This window comes from Microcaecilia unicolor, chromosome 1 (assembly GCF_901765095.1).
Source record: "Microcaecilia unicolor chromosome 1, aMicUni1.1, whole genome shotgun sequence".
NCBI lineage: Eukaryota > Metazoa > Chordata > Amphibia > Gymnophiona > Siphonopidae > Microcaecilia > Microcaecilia unicolor.
Window position 1 is genome coordinate 422,378,125 of NC_044031.1, and position 17,025 is coordinate 422,395,149.

At 41.4% G+C, this 17,025-nt stretch overlaps 1 protein-coding gene across 1 annotated transcript in view; it reads left to right on the forward strand.

Annotated features, from left to right (window-relative positions):
* LOC115456829 (1,25-dihydroxyvitamin D(3) 24-hydroxylase, mitochondrial-like) overlaps positions 1-17,025 on the forward strand; it is a 66,207-nt gene that overhangs the window by 16,498 nt on the left and 32,684 nt on the right. The window contains exon 3 of the mRNA XM_030186188.1: positions 11,299-11,392. Within this exon, the coding sequence (XP_030042048.1) occupies positions 11,299-11,392 (94 nt within the window). The remainder of the gene's footprint in view (positions 1-11,298; positions 11,393-17,025) is intronic.

The window sequence follows — 17,025 nt, forward strand, 5'->3', positions numbered from 1 at the left end:
AAGGGAGGAGGTGGGGGATAAGACCAATGATTAAAGAAAGTATGGTGACTCCTTTGGGAATAGTTTCAGCAGTCTTGCTGTCTGTCACCTTTCTGAGGTCTTTCCCCTCTTCTGCCAAATTTTGTTATCCTGCACATTGTGTATGATTAGATTCGCCTTCACAGCATTGTTGTATTACACAAGTTAAAGCGAAGATGCTTTTTAAATGTATGTCTGTCTATACATACATTATTTATATATATTTAGCTATATGCAAAGAGTGTGTGTGTGTGTGTGTGTGTGTGTGTGTGTGTGTGTGAGAGAGAGAGAGAGATCCATATATAGCTTTCGATAGATAGATAGATATTATAGAAGACCTTCTTATTTCTTAATTTTTATTAACTGCAAGTAATTATGGCCTATGACTGCCACAATTTATGATATCATTTCTACAATCCCTCCATGCTCACTTTGTCTCACTTAACTTGGCTCCAGAGAGGTGAGGACATGCTTCTGTCCTGGTGCCTCCCTGTGAATTTTGTTGCTTTTTTTACTTGCAGAACTTCAAAAAGATTGTCATGTCCCCTACCTCAACGCAAGCGGCATCCTCGGGCTGCGTGGGGTCCCATTGACACGCATACTTGACTGGCACAGCCCTGAGCTATGTGTGTGTAGTTCTTCTCTGGGTTGGTTGAGAGATACAGTGGTTGCAGGCTCCTTGATTACTTTGCTTCTGTGCACCTGTGTCTGCTCTCTCTCTCTCTGCTGGCTTCCCTTTCCCTATCACTATGTGTGCTGACTGAGTTCTGGTAGGAACATTCTTTGTCTTCCCTTGCTTCTCTCCTATTGGTCTCCCAGTTTCCTCCTCCTCCTGCTCTTATCCTGTGGCTTTGCTCCTTCTCCCTGCTGTTTCCTGCTGATATCAGACAACAGTACTTTATTAGCTGAGCTCTTCCTGTACTCCATGCTTCGGCTTCTACTTTGGTAAGTGTCACTTACTCTGCAGTTTGCTTCTTATCTTCTTGTCCCTCGTTGCTGACTTTGCCTGTACCTGGATTACTCTCTTGCCTGCTGCTTGCCTATTGACTTTGCCTGTATTTGGATTACTCGCTTGCCTGCTGCCTGCCTATTGACATTGCCTGTACCTGGATTACTTCCCTGCTTGCCTATTGAAATTGCCTGTATCTGGATTACTTTCTTGCCTGCTGCTTACCTAGTGATGCTGCCTGCTTCAGGATTATTCTCCTTTCTGCTGACCTCCTGGCCGAATCCCTTGACGCCCTTTTCTCATGTCTCCACGTAAGTCCTGCCAGCTGCCTGCACCTGAGGTCCCAACCTCCGGGGAATGGTGGTCACTGCAGGTGAACCTTGGGGTTGCCCGGCCGCCAAGCAGAACCCAGATTCGCTACATCGGATTCGGCAGCGCTCTACTTGGTAGAAGAACTCACGTGCAGGACAAAGAGTGTGTGGTATATTTTTACTATCCCCTTCTTCCCTTTCTTTCCCTTCCCTTTACTGAGTTTAATGCTGACATTTTGTCCTATCCTGAATCTCTTCTTCTCTGCTTTGACTCCTCCCCCTCTCTCTTCATATTCTCAGTCTACTTTTCCCAGTGGCGTAGCAAGGGCGGGGCGGTGGAGGTGGTCCGCCCCGGGTGTCAGCAGGTGGGGGGGGGGGGGGTGCTCTGCTCCCACTGCTCCCACCCTGTCCTGCCTTAAAAACAATTTTTTCGAAGCGCCGGAGTGGCAGGCAGTGCCTCTTGTCTGCCCTGCTAGTAAAAATCTCCTCCATGTCATTGTCGTCGGGTCTTCTCACATTGAGTCCTGCCCTCCTCTGAGGTAATTTCCTATTACCGCGAGGGCGGGCGGGACTGAATGTGGGAAGGCCCGACGACGACGTCAAGGAGATTTTTACTAGCAGGGCAGACGCGAGGCGCTGCCTGCCACTCCGGCGCTTTGAAAAAAATTTTTTAAGGTAGGACAGGGTGGGAGTAGGATAACGGAGCTGGTAGGTGTGTCGGGTCGGGTGGGAGGGGGGACTCAAATGGGAGAAGGGGATTGGGGAGGGGTGGGGGAGCTCAGAGGGGTGCCCAGAGGGGAGAAGGGGATTGGGGAGGGTGGGGGAGGGAGCCCAGATAGGTGCCCAGAGGGAAGAAGGGGATTGGGGAGGGTGGGGGAGCCCAGATGGGTGCCCAGAGCGGAGAAGGGGATTGGGGAGGGTGGGGGAGCCCAGATGGGTGCCCAGAGGGAAGAAGGGGATTGGGGAGGGTGGGGAGCCCAGATGGGTGCCCAGAGGGGAGAAGGGGATTAGGGAGGGTGGGGGAGCCCAGATGGGTGCCCAGAGGGGAGAAGGGGATTGAGGAGGGTGGGGGAGCCCAGATGGGCACTCAGAGGGGAGAAGGGGATTGGGGAGGGTGGGGGAGCCCAGATGGGCGCCTAGAGGGGAGAAGGGGATTGGGGAGCGTGGGGACAGACCCTGGATGGATGGGAGAGGGAGGGCAGACGGATTGAAGGGGCAGAGAGAAAGGGCAGATGGTGGGTGGAAGGGGGAAAGAGAAAGAGGGCAGACTGGGGCAGATGGTGGATGGAAGGGGCAGAAATAGAGGGCAGAGTGGATGGAAGGGAGAGAGAGGGCAGATAGTGGATGTAAGGGGCAGAGAGAGAGGGCAGACAGTGGGTGGAAGGGACATTAGAGAGCGCAGACACTGGATGGCAGAGAGAGAGAGTGAAGACAGATGCTGGCTGGAAGGAAGAAAGTGAAAAGAAGATGAGGAAAGCAGAAACCAGAGACAACAAACTGTAAATATATATTTTTATTATTTTGCTTTAGGATATAGTATTGTAGCTGTGTTAATAAATGTTTATAAATAGAACATGTAAATAAGGTAATCTTTTTATTGGACTAATTTTAATACATTTTGACTTAACTTTCAGAGAACAAAACCCCCTTCCTCAGGTCAGGATAGGATACTGTAACAGCACTATACTGTATTGACCTGAGGAAGGAGATTTTGGCCTCTGGAAGCTAAATGTATTAGTCCAATAAAAAGGTATTATTTTATTTTCTGTATTTGTTTTATTTCTATTTGTTAATTTGTAAAGTGGTGATTGGTATTTGTTAGTTTTTTCAAATTTACATCTGCTGTCTTTATATTTTGCACAGTACACCAGGGGACATTTTCTGTTTCTGTGGTGTTGCATTGTATGCAGAGTCTGGCATCTTGGGGGTTCAGTTTAATTTTTGTCTAAATAGAAAGTTTATGATTACTTATTCTATAGTGGATTAGGGTGTATCTGTGTTTGTGAAAAAGACATGGCTTTCAATTGGCATTGACTGTGCAGGATCGACAATCTGTACTATTCTGTCTGGTTTAGTTTTACACTAGGTGAATTGATGTTCTAGTGCTTTCCTTTTCCTTGTGTGACTCGTAGAAATGACTGCTTATGGTTTGGTAGAATTGCTCTATAGGTCCTGAGTGTTTTGTATTCTTGGTATGCCTAGTACTGGATTTGGGGGGGGGGGTTAAAAAATGACTGGCCCCGGGTGTCAACTACCCTAGCTACGCCACTGACTTCTCCCTTCCCCTAGTTCCTTCCTCCTGGAATCACTGTCTCAGTCCCTCTCAGATGCTTTTATTGATTTCTCCAGTGTACTTATTTTGGGAGACTTTAACTACCACCTTGATTTTCCTATTAGACCCCAGGACAAATGTTTTCTTTCACTCCTCTCTGATCTCAGTCTCTTCCAGCACATCCCCTCTCCCACTCATGTAGCAGACCATACTCTAGACTCTGTCCTGATACATCTTCTGATGCTATTTCCTTCTCTAATATTTCTTTTTTACACTTCCCTTGGTCAAACCATTACCTTATTTCCTTTTCCCTTTCATTACCTTCTCCTTTGTTCTGCTTCCTATTCTTTCACTACACACATTATTAACCCTTTCTGATCTCCCACCTTTCTATTCTTTATTCCCTTCCAATTTTACCTCCCTCCTGCTATTAGATCAGGTGACTCTTTGGAACTATATTCTTCATTCCTCTGTAGAAAAGATAAACCCCCTTTATAAATCCAAATCCTTATGTTCCAGGCAACCCTGGTATCAGAGTGATTCATGTCTTCTCAAACAACAGATTTAGCATGTGGAACATAATTGACAGAGGACTGGATTCTAAAACTGTCTCTATAAAAGGAACAATAGTGTTCTTATCACACACAACTCAATAACCTCCACCACATATATTATACTAAGCTAATTAATAAGTCATCTGATTGTCCAAAAAGGTTATTCTCTATTCTATCACATTTCTCTTTTGCTGGACCCCAAAATGTGATTCCCATTCCCTCAAGGCCTCTGATTTTCAAATTATTTTGCCTCAAAAACCTCAAGCCTTCAGTCTTCCTTTCCTGCTTGCTTACAGACTTAGTACCTCCTTCCCTGTCCTCAGTTTCTCTGTCCCCCAAATATATACATGCGTTTCCTCTATTCTTGTTATGTTTCTAGGCCTAGTTCAAAGTTCCTTAATCTCCTCTGCTAGGCACCCACCTGCTCCTTTGATCCAATTCTATCTTTGCGGATAAAGATTCCTGCCTATGGCCTCATGTTGGAGTGGTCCCTTCTGCTTGGAAGTCTGTTGTTATCTGTCTAGTTTTAATTCCATATTCCCCACAGTCATTCACAAAGGAAAAATATTCAACATAAAGGACTATTTTACATGCTCATCTTCCAATGTGGTATATATCATTCAGTGTAAAAAATGTAACGAAGGATGCTATATTGGAGAAACAGGCCAGATGCTTAAGACAAGATTCAATCTGCACATACATCACATGAAAATAGCCAGTGCCAGTCAAGCCCCCACCCCTGTGGGCCAACACTTCACAAGACCAGAACACTGCACCAGTGATTTCACAGTAAGAATACTGAAAGGTAATTTTAAAACAATACAGGAATGTAAGACCTTTGAAATAAGAATTATTGAATATTTTGACACCCAACAAACAGGACTTAATAAGGATCTGAGTTTTCTAACCCATTATAAACCATAAAGCTGTATTTCTCTGTTTATTTCTCTGTTTATTACCCTCCTCTCACCTACCAACAACTATCATGTTAGAATATCAATGAAATGCTTTGATGTCCCCATGCATACCCCCACCCTCCCACTCTGTCAGACTGACAAAGTAATGCTTTGATGTTTCTCTTATATATACTATCTGCTAACACATTTGCTTATTTCTGATCTGGTGCAAGTATAGAAACAAAATGCCTGTAAAACTCAACAGAGAGGCCAGCCATACCAGGAGTCTTATTCAAACGCAATGATTTAATAGCCATCTCCACTTCATTCAACAAGACTTATTTCTCCAAAGTCGCAACTTCAGCCAAATTTACGACATTCCTAGGTAGATTTTGAAGAACCCTATCAATGAGATCCTATGAGCAATCAATTTCAGATGAATATAGATGGGAGTGAAAATCAGCATAGATAGAACACATATCATAATTTTTAGTGACAGTATCACCTGTAGTAGATCTAAGATCTGCAATCCATTAGTTTTCCTCTGCTTAGCCTTCAAATAGGAAGCTAATAGGTGACTAGTCCAATTGTGTTCAGCATAATAATTGGCAGAGGTTTTAAATAACCTCTTTTAAATGAGATTTTAAGTGACTTTGATTTTATTTCAAATATCTGTGTCAACCACCCTAATATCCTTCTATTAGGGGATATTAACCTGAATTTAGATAACCTAGCAAACTCCAACACAAAGGATTTTTTGAATTTCTTATCCTCCTGGAATTTCTTACACCCATACACCCCTGTCTCTCATTCAAAAGGTCACCTTCTTGATCTTTTTGCATATAGATTTACCAACTCATTAGCCTTTTCCATGTCTGATAAGGCTTCATGGGAACCAACCCTATAGTCAGATTATTACAAATTAGCATTCACCTTAAATTGGCTAGAATCATTGAAAGACACTCACCTCAAAGCCCACCCTCCCTCTTAGAGTAAAGATTGAAATTGATGACTTCTAGTCAAACATAGAAGATACTGAACTCATGTCCATGTCTAATTCATCAACATTTATACAAGAGTGGGACGTATTAAGTAAATCAATACTAGACTCCGTGGCAACAGTAAAAATTAAATCTAAATTTAAAAAAAAAGAGCCAATCCATCTGGTTCAATAAAGACATCCTATGCATCAAACAAAAATGTAGGCAGCTTGAAAAGAAATGGCAAAAATCCCAAACTGAAGAAAATAAATTACATTGGAAATCAGCTCTAAGAGTCTATGGGCCCTGTTTACTAAGCCACGCTATAGACGCGCTAACTTTTTACTGTAAGCTAATGCTAGAGACAACCATAGGAATATATGGGTGTCGCTAGTGTTAGCGCATGCTAATTTTTAGTGCATGCTAAAAATTCATGTGCCTACAGTGTGGCTTAGTAAACAGGGCCCTATAAATATATAATAAAAAAAGGCTAAAATAAACTACTATGGAAATCTAATATCAACTGATCCTTTCAATACCAAACATATTTTCATTATAGTCAACACCCTCTTAGATACCCAGGCTGCTGTACCTGTTTCACTGTTGGCACCTCTAAAAATGGCCTTTCACAGGCATAACTGGTGACTAGGAGCATAATGAATTAGTTTACTGGACAAGTCTGTTAGCATTTTCCCAGTGCTTGAAATGTCAAGTAAAAAAGTCTGAAGTTCTTTGGAGCCAGATTGAACAAACAATGTAGAACTTTTTTAAAGGGCTGAGCTGACTGCTACTTAGATATCTAAAAGATCAGCTGTACAGCCACATTCTGTGTCACATGCAGGCAGCACAGAGACCTACCTGGAAGTCCAATATAAAAGGTGCTACAGCAGTTCAAGATAGGGAGCATTGACAAATGGACCACCAACTGAAACAAATCAACCAGTAATAAAGACCTTAGCTTACGTGGTATCTGTACTTTGGTGAACATCACACTTGCTGTTAAGGGTGGAGGTCTGAATTTAACCCCATAGAGGCACAAGAACTTTTTTGATATGTCAATTCTGAGGAATGTGGTTACCTGTTGATTCTTGTTATCAAGACTTTGCCTGGAACTTTTGAAGCTACTGTTCCCTCTGCCTTGAACCCCTACTTCTGATTACTCCTTCTTGTTACTTGCTTGGCCTTGCAGACTCCTCTTTGACTCCTCTCTGATAGGCATGCCGTCAAATGGATGTCATCAGTTCTAACAATGATACAGTAAAATATATCTTAGATCAGTGCACATAGGTAAATGATTCAGAAACTAGGAGTAGTACAGTGGAAACCTAGGAAATGGCGAAATGTCAGCATAAGTATAGCACAGAGCAGGGGAAGGCAGCATAAACTAAACTTCATTGATGGAAGCCATATACTTGTCTTTCAGTTTTAGCCTAGAAGATACTGCAGTCAGAATCTGATGATGTACCAAAAAAAAGTCAGCTTATCAACTCCTTTCTGCAGATCATTTGATGAGTATATCAAAAAGGCATCCAAGCTAGAGATGCTGCAGGGATCTGGAGGGATCTGGAGTATTCTGGCTGTTTAAGACCTGGTAGCCAGGGAGCCTACATGACATTTGACGATGAAGCAGGACAGACAATATGTATTAGGAAAATAATCTCTCATAAATAATAAATACTGAAATAAGGCTGATCAAGTACTGAACATTTCAGAATGGAACTGTTCAAAATTTTATAATGAAAAGATGCATTTTATTTATTTAAAAAAATTATAGACTACCTGTCTCATAATTCTAAGCAGTTAACATAAAAACATACATATTAAAATAAAACAAAGTTCACAAAATAATTCATAACAAATATCTAAAATAAAATAGTACAGTAATACCATTGCAATAGACAAAACAAAATAGCAAATATAGAATACAAAATCACTTACTACTACTACTACTACTACTACTATTTAGCATTTCTATAGCGCTACAAAGCATACGCAGCGCTGCACAAGCATAGAAGAAAGACAGTCCCTGCTCAAAGAGCTTACAATCTAATAGACAAAAAATAAATAAAGTAAGCAAATCAAATCAATTAATGTGAACTGGAAGAGAGGAGGGTAGGTGGAGGCGAGTGGTTACAAGTGGTTACGAGTCAAAAGCAATGTTAAAGAGGTGGGCTTTCAGTCTAGATTTAAAGGTGGCCAAGGATGGGGCAAGACGTAGGGGCTCAGGAAGTTTATTCCAGGCGTAGGGTGCAGCGAGACAAAAGGCGCGAAGTCTGGAGTTGGCAGTAGTTGAGAAGGGAACAGATAAGAAGGATTTATCCATGGAGCGGAGTGCACAGGAAGGGGTGTAGGGATGGACGAGTGTGGAGAGATACTGGGGAGCAGAAATAAATTAATAAAGGCCAAAACAAAAGTAGCGACACAATCGCAAAAGCAAAAGTAAATAGAAGAGCCTTCAGATTTTTTCCAAATTGAATTATAGATGTAATCTTACAGCATTCCAAAGAGTTACAGTAGTCTACTAATGGAGTAATAAGCATTGCATCACCATTCTAAAATTCACAGAGCTCAAAAGACCGATTAATCTTCTAATATGTATGTATGTACATATATATATATATATATATATACAGATATACACTTTTACAAAAACCCCCAAAACTCTGGGGTCCTTTTACTAAGCTGTGTAAGCGTCTACACGTGCCCAACGCGCGCCAGATTGGAGTTAGCGCTCAACTACTGCGTGGCTCTTGCGGTAATTTCATTTTTGGTGCACGTCCAATATGTGCGTTTGAAAAATGTTTTTTATTTTCGGGAGCACGTAACAGATGTACGCCAAGTGACATTTGGCGTGTATAGGTCATTACTGCTCGATTACTGTTGAGCCTTTACTGCTAGGTCAATGGTTGGCGGTAAGGTCTCACACCCAAAATGGACGCGCTACAATAATCATTTTACCCTATGTCCATTTTTGGCAAAAATTTAAAAAAAGGCCTTTTGTACAGGAGCGCTAAAAAATGGATCAGCGCATGCCCAAAACCCACAACTACATTACCGCAAGCCATTTTTCAGCATGCCTTTGTAAAAGGACCCTTATACAAAGCTTGTTTTATGCATAACTCTATCAAAATTTTACCATTTAATAAAAATTTGGAATATATCATCCTGAATAAATTTGCAATAAGGAAGTACAGTAAACAGGAAGGGAACCTCTATGGAGAAGAAAGCCAAAACAGGGACAGGACCCAATACATGGTGGTTGCTTGAATACTCTGAGTTTTACAGGCATCTTTTATCCTGCTGATTTGCACAGCATATTTTCACCAGCTATACAACCAGTTGCTCTAGCTCACAGAGAATATTGGTATGACCCCTGATGAAGGTGGCTCCATTCGCCGAAACATGGCCCATGTTGGATTCTTGCCCTGTGCTTTGAATAAAGGATTTGAAAGCAACACCTCTTGAGTTGGCTTGTCATTTGGTCAACATCTACTTCACCCTGTTTTGTTTTAAATTTGCAATAAGCTTACACTCATGCCAGCCACCTCACTGAAACGACATCGCCACCGTCTAGTGATTATCTTCATGATATGCACAGACACCATTTTGCTTTAAACAAAATTACTATGGTTTTCAGTCAGAACAATCTGATCCTTATTAAAAATTTGTATATAGTCCAGTGCAAGAGTTTTCAGAAAAGAGGTGGAAGAGGGTAAGTGTAAAGTATGTTTTGAGGAAATTGTGAGAAACGGGCTCAAATGATCACAGATCAGGAAGCAGCAATGCCTGATCAGTTTGCACTGAAGAAAACATTGTGACAGTTGAAGAACCAGGTAGTGAAGTGACTTTATTTAAGTGAGGTGGTCAAAATGAGTGTAAACTTATTGGCAGATTTATTCAGGATGACGTGGAGGTGCATAATTGAACGGGGTGCCCAAGTTGTCATGAGGGTGTCCTCACAGGATGGTCCCGTAAAGGGGCAGGGCAACCTGTATTATCGAAACAAGATGGGCGACCATCTTTCGTTTCGATAATACGGTCGGGGTCGCCCAAATCATGAAATTTAGGTCGACCTTAGAGATGGTCGTCCATAGGTCGTTTTTGAGATGGTCGTCCCCGGTTTTCGGCAATAATGGAAACCGAGACATCTGAAAAACAACAAATCCAAGCTCCCTTACCGTCGGTGCTGAGCCCCCACCCCCCCCCCCCCCCAAACCCACTCCCCACAACTGTACACCATTACCATAGCCCTAAGGGGTGAAGGGGGGCACCTACATGTGGGTACAGTGAGTTTTGGGGGTTTTGGAGGGCTCAACATTTACCACCACAAGTGTAATAGGTAGGGGGGGATAGGCCTGGGTCCGCCTGCCTGAAGTGCACTTCACCCACTAAAAACTGCTCCAGGGACATGCATACTGCTGTGATGGAACTGGGAATGACATTTGAGGCTGGCATAGAAGCTAGCAAAAAATGTTTTTAAATTTGTTTTTTTTTTTGGGTGGGAGGGGCTTGGTGACCACTTGGGGAGTAAGGGGAGGTCATCCCCGATTCCTTCCGGTGGTCATCTGGTCAGTTCGGGCACCTATTCGAGGCTTGGTTGTGAAATAAAATGGACAAAGTAAAGTTGTCCAAATGCTCATCAGGGATGCCTTTCTTTTTTCCATTATCAGCCGAGGACTCCTATCTCTAAATCACGCCACAGTCCCGCCTTCGGTACGGTGCTGACACGTCCCTGTGAATTTTGGTTGTCCCCGTGACGGAAAGCAGTTGAAGATGCCCAAAATCGACTTTCCATTATGCTGATTTGGGCGACCCTGAGAGAAGGACGCCCATCTCCCGATTTGTGTCAGAAGATGGGCGTCCTTCTCTTTCGAAAATTTACCTGACAGTCCAAATTTGAATTGAAATTAGTCGTTTTGACAGTTATGCAGAAAACAAGTTTTGAATAAATGTATTTTTTAAACAATGAATATATAAACATAGATATAGATAGATAGATAGATAGATAGATAGATAGATAGATAGATAGATAGATAGATAGATATTGACTGCAAATTTGGTTCACTAGAGCTCTTTTACAAGGCTACCGTAGTGATTCCCAGTACAGCAAATGTGATGAAATCTATTCAGTTCCTATGGGCTTTGTTGCATCTGCAGCATGGGAATCACTACCATGGCTTTGTAAAAAGATCTCTAAATGAGAAATGTATGTATTTGTAACCATGATAAGATTAATATAAGCATAATCATAGAGGCATGGTTATTTTTATACATAATAGTTTTTGTTTTTTTGCTTTTTTTACAAATTTTATTGACAGAGAAGGACAAGCATGGCAAACTATGAGAAAAGCAGTGCAAAGAAATCTTATGGATCCCAAAGAAGTAGCCAAATTGGATTTGAAAATGAATGAGGTATCATATCACTTCTGTGTCATGTATTCATTTGCAGTACAGACACATATATGTGTATGTAATTTTCTAATGATTTATTTATTTATTTAACACTTTTATACCCCACATTTTCCCACTTAGTTGCAGGCTCAATGTGGCCTACACAATACCATAGAGGTAGGCTCCGGTTCAGTAAAATACAAATACACAATATAGTAGTAGGCATATAAGAAACATAAATAAAAGCAACAAAGAAATAAAGAGGGGTGGTGATAAAAGTCCAATACGGTCCATAGTTTTGCTGTGTCACAGGAAGTAGAAAGTTAATTTGGGTCAAGGGGTAGGCCTTCTTAAACAAGTTGGTTTTCAGTGACTTCCTGAAGTTAAGATGGCTGTGGATAGATTTCACGGTTTTGGGCAAAGCATTCCACAGTTGTGTACTTATGTAAGAAAAGCTGGATGCATAAATTAATTTGTATCTAAGTCCATTGCAGTCTGGATAATGCAAATTTAAGTTCGGGATAGACTGGTGCTGTTTCTGGGTGGTAGATTTATAAGGTTCAACATGTATCCAAGAACTTCGCCGTAAATAATCCTGTGGACCAGGGTGCAAACCTTGAAGGCAATATGTTCCTTGGTGGGAAGCCAATGCAATTTTTCACGAAGGGGTTTGACACTTTCATATTTTAATTTTCCGAAGATCAGTCTGGCTGCTGTATTCTGTGTGGTCTGAAGTTCCTTAGTTAGTTGTTCTTTACAACTTGTGTAAATTTCGTGGCAGTAATCTAAATGGCTTAATACCATTGATTGTATTAAGTTGCGAAATACATCTCTACTACTACTACTACTACTACTACTACTACTACTACTACTTAACACTTCTAAAGCGCTACTAGGGTTAAGCAGCGCTGTACAGATTAACAAAGAAGGACAGTCCCTGCTCAAAGGAGCTTACAATCTAATGGACAAAATGTGCAGACAATCAAATTGGGGCAGTCTAGAGTTTTCCTGAATAGGGGTAGGATGGTTAGGTGCCGAAGGCGACATTGAAGAGGTGGGCTTTGAGCAAGGATTTGAAGACAGGCAGGGAGGGTGCTTGGTGTATGGGCTCAGGAAGTTTATTCCAAACATAGGGAGAGGCGAGGCAGAAAGGGCGGAGCCTGGAATTGGCGGTGGTGGAGAAGGGTACAGAGAGGAGGGATTTGTCCTGTGAGCGGAGGTTTCGGGTAGGAGTATAAGGGGAGATAAGGGTAGAGAGGTAATGAGGGGCTGCAGATTGAGTGCATTTGTAGGTTAGTAGGAGAAGCTTGAACTGAATGCGGTACCTGATCGGAAGTCAGTGAAGTGACTTGAGGAGAGGGGTAATATGAGCATATCGGTCTAGGCGGAAAATAAGACGTGCAGCAGAGTTCTGAACGGAATGAAGGGAGCATAGATGGCTAAGTGGGAGGCCAGTGAGGAGTAGGTTGCAGTAGTCAAGGCAAGAGGTGATGAGAGAGTGGACGAGAGTTCGGGTGGTGTGCTCAGAGAGGAAAGGGCGAATTTTGCTGATGTTATAGAGAAAGAAGCAACAGGTCTTGGCTATCTGCTGAATATGCGCAGAGAAGGAGAGGGAGGAGTCGAAGATGACTCTGAGGTTGTGGGCAGATGAGACGGGGAGGATGAGGGTGCCATTGACTGAGATAGAGAGTGGAGGGAGAGGAGAAGTGGGTTTGGGTGGAAAGACAATAAGCTCTGTCTTGGTCATGTTCAGTTTCAGGTGGCAGTTGGACATCCAAGCAGTAATGTCGGACAAGCAGGCCGATACTTTGGCCTGGGTTTCCACAGTAATATCTGGTGTGGAGAGATAAAGCTGAGTGTTGTCAGCATAGAGATGATATTGGAAACCATGAGATGAGATCAGCGAGCCCAGGGAAGAGGTGTAGATTGAAAAAAGAAGGGGTCCAAGGACAGATCCCTGAGGAACTCCAACAGAGAGCGGCATGGGGGTGGAGGAAGAACCATGAGAATGTACTCTGAAGGTACGGTGGGAGAGATAAGAGGAGAACCAGGAGAGGACAGAGCCCTGGAAACCAAATGAGGACAGTGCAGCAAGAAGTAAATTATAATTGACAGTGTCAAAAGCGGCGGATAGGTCAAGGAGGATGAGGATGGAGTAGTGACCTTTGGATTTGGCAATGAACAGGTCATTAAAGACTTTAGTGAGTGCTGTTTCTGTCGAGTTTAGAGGGTGAAAACCGGATTGAAGCAGGTCGTGGGAAGAAAGGTTTTATGTGTTTAAGTTTCCACATTGAGTGGAACATTTTCTTTGTAGTGGAATTTACTTGGCTTTCAAGTGTCAGGTTGCTGTCAATTATGACGTCGAGTAGTTTTAGGCTATCCGAGATAGGGAGGGGGTGGTTTGGGATGTTTAAGGTTGTAGGTTTAAACTTATTGTGTTGAGATGATAGGATAAGACAATGAGTCTTTTCGGTGTTTAGTTTCAGTTGGAATGCATTTGCCCCTGCGTCCATTGTGTTCAAACCGATCTTGATTGTATTGGTGATTTCTGTCAGGTTGTGTCTGAAAGGTATATAAATTGTAACATCATCAGCATATATAAATGGGTTAAGGCCTAAATTGGATACGGATTTGGCCAGTGGAATCATCATTATATATAATTTTTATTAAGTTTTTAATACTTATACAGATATTATCAATACTGCAAAATATAATACAGCCATTAAACAATAAGCTTTTAAGTCAGGAAATCAAGAAAATATTTTCTTTATATAACATGACTTCCGTAGACCTCAATATGGAAGATAAGGGGGGGTAGGAATATAGTGAAGTTTAAACATAATATATACATAAATCATTATAATTTTAATTATGGTTCCGTTTTCCTTTCTTCTTTATTACTCTACAGATTTCTTGCTGTCTAGGAAGGTCTGAAGTTGGTTAGGCAAATAATAGACATATTTTATCTGATTTAGTCTAATAATACATTTACAAGGGTAAGCCAGGAGAAATGAAGCCCCCAATTCCAAAACTTTTGGTCTCATAGAAAGGAATATTTTTCGTCTTTCTTGAGTAGACTTAGTCACGTCCGGGTAAAGCCAAATTTTTTGACCAGCAAACAAACAGTCAGTAGATTTAAAATATAAACGCATTATTGCATTTAAATCCTGCTGAAATACAAATGAAACAATTAATGTCCCTCTTTCTGTTACATCTTCAATTGATTGTTCCAAAATATCTGTGACGTTTTGCAGGTCTATTGACTTCTCTGAATCTATTTTTTTCATTGTAGATGGTATATAATAAATTTTATTTAACGGTGGAAACACTTCAGTGGAATCATCATTATGTTGAAGACTGTTGGTGATAGTGGTGAACCCTGTGGGACTCCGCAAACTGATCTCTCAACCCACTGAGCAACATTAAAAATACATACACATACAGCAACACATAACTCGTTATGTACTCCAATTTCTTCTTATATTGTTGATTGTTTTATATTCAAAGTAGATAAAACACAGGAGATACCAATTAAAAATGTGTGAACAAAAAAGCAGTGTTGCAATACTTTCTCTTATATAAATTAATCTGTTTGTGATCAACCTTGCAAGCAGCATTATTCTTCTGTTTTAGAAGCATCAGTCTGCAAAGCTGCGGCCTGATGCTCCTAGGCCACTTCTGAAAGAGGCTTGGCTAAAATATACCCTCCCCACACACACACACAAAAACCCTTTTGCTACTCCTGATGGTCTCCCAAATCAGAACCCCCTCAAATGTCCCAACTTTGATTCCTCCCACTCTACCTCATTTCTCCAATTCCCTCCAGCCTTCCTGGCAAATATCAGAGGAATATTGGGGTTGGGGCAGGAATGATCTCCAGTTGCTCCAGCTTCTTTCAGGTCTGGGTACAAAATGGCACTCACAACCCCTAGCAGTAGTCTTGCAGCTTTATCACAAGTTCTAGCTACCATATAAGGGTTTTTTGCCCTTATATGACAGCTTGACCCCTAGCAGTAATACCATGAGTCTACCACTAAGGATCACTGGATCCATTTTGAATCTAGTATCAGGAGAGGTAGGAACAACTGTGGATCACTCCTACACGAACTCCAACCCCAATATATCCCACTGTTTACCAGGTAGGCCTGGGGGAGAGGCTGCGTGTGGTGGTAGAGAACTGGAGGAAGAAGGGTGGCTTTGGGGTAATTAAGAATTGGTGGGTCATTGAGGGAGTCTGAGTTGGGGGCTATTGTGGGATTTACAAAAGTGGGGCTTCAGGAAGAAAATATTTCAGCCCAGTCCTTTTAAGAAGCAGTCTGTCAAAGAAAATAAGCCCTAAAGTCCAAACTAATTAATTTATTAAAAATACGTAAAACCTGACATGGATATATTTCAGCACAATCCTGCTTCTGGGGTTGTATATAATGTTGGTAGTGTCTACTAAACAATAAAACATATACACATTAAATTAAAATAATGAGACACACACACACACATCCACTCAGAAACATACTACATGAAAATACTGGAAGGCGAATATATTCACTCATATTCATAAATCAAACAATACATATTAATAAAATGAGCTTCAGAAACATGTCTTATAAAAATGTCACATGCTCACTCAATGCACATATACACCAAACATCCATCAGATATTCATATAAAAATTCTGTAGTACATAAAATATTGCATTACCTTTTTCAATGAAAATATATAATGGGACCAACTTCAAAATGATATAGGTCTTAACCTGCTTTCAATCCACAATCTCTAAAAGAGATTGCTAAATAAAACCAAACATAATGAATAATAGATCACCTCTACATTCTATAAAAAAAAACATTTTAAAACTTTTTTAACCATTTTTTTTATTCCTAATCTCAAAAACATGTAAAATACAGCCTTTTCCCTAGAAGGCCCAGTGAGGTCAAAAATGACACAATGCAGTATTTATGTTGGTGTATGATGTTGTGTACATTTTGAAAATCTTGCTTTTTGTAGCTTTTTTATGACTTTGTGCCAATTACTCTGAGAAATTCCGTATTTCATAATTATTTGCTAGATGGCACCTGTTGCTTGCTTCACCACTGAATCCCACTGGGGTCAAAAGTGACCCAAATTAAATAATTAGATTTTTTTTTTTTTGCATAGCATTGCAGGGGGAATGCTACACAGAAAAAAAAATGAAAATAAAGCATGTGTGTGTGTTGGAGGTTTGGAAAAAGGTGGCTGGTGTGTATATATGCAGGGAGGGGGGATGGAATAAAGATGGATGAGTGAGTGGGGGGCTAAAAAAGATGGATGTAATAAGGGAGGATTGGAAAAGATGGATGGGAGTGAGTTGGAGGAGGGGCTGGAAAAGATGGAGTAAGGGAAGGCTGGTAAAGGTTGATGAGGTGTGTGTGTGTGTGTGTGTGTGTGTCCCGTGGGAATGGGTGGAGGTCTGCAGAAAGGTACATGGGAAACTGCGGCTGTGGTGGCACTCTGATCTCATTCCATGGTTTCTAGTATCACCTTTACGCAGATGGCTCCAGATCTACCTCTCCACAACAGAAATTTCAGCAGGAATCCAGGTGGAAAATATCAGCCTGTCTGTGTAACATTTCTGCCTGGATGTCTCACCACCATCTAAAACTAAACATGACCAAGAT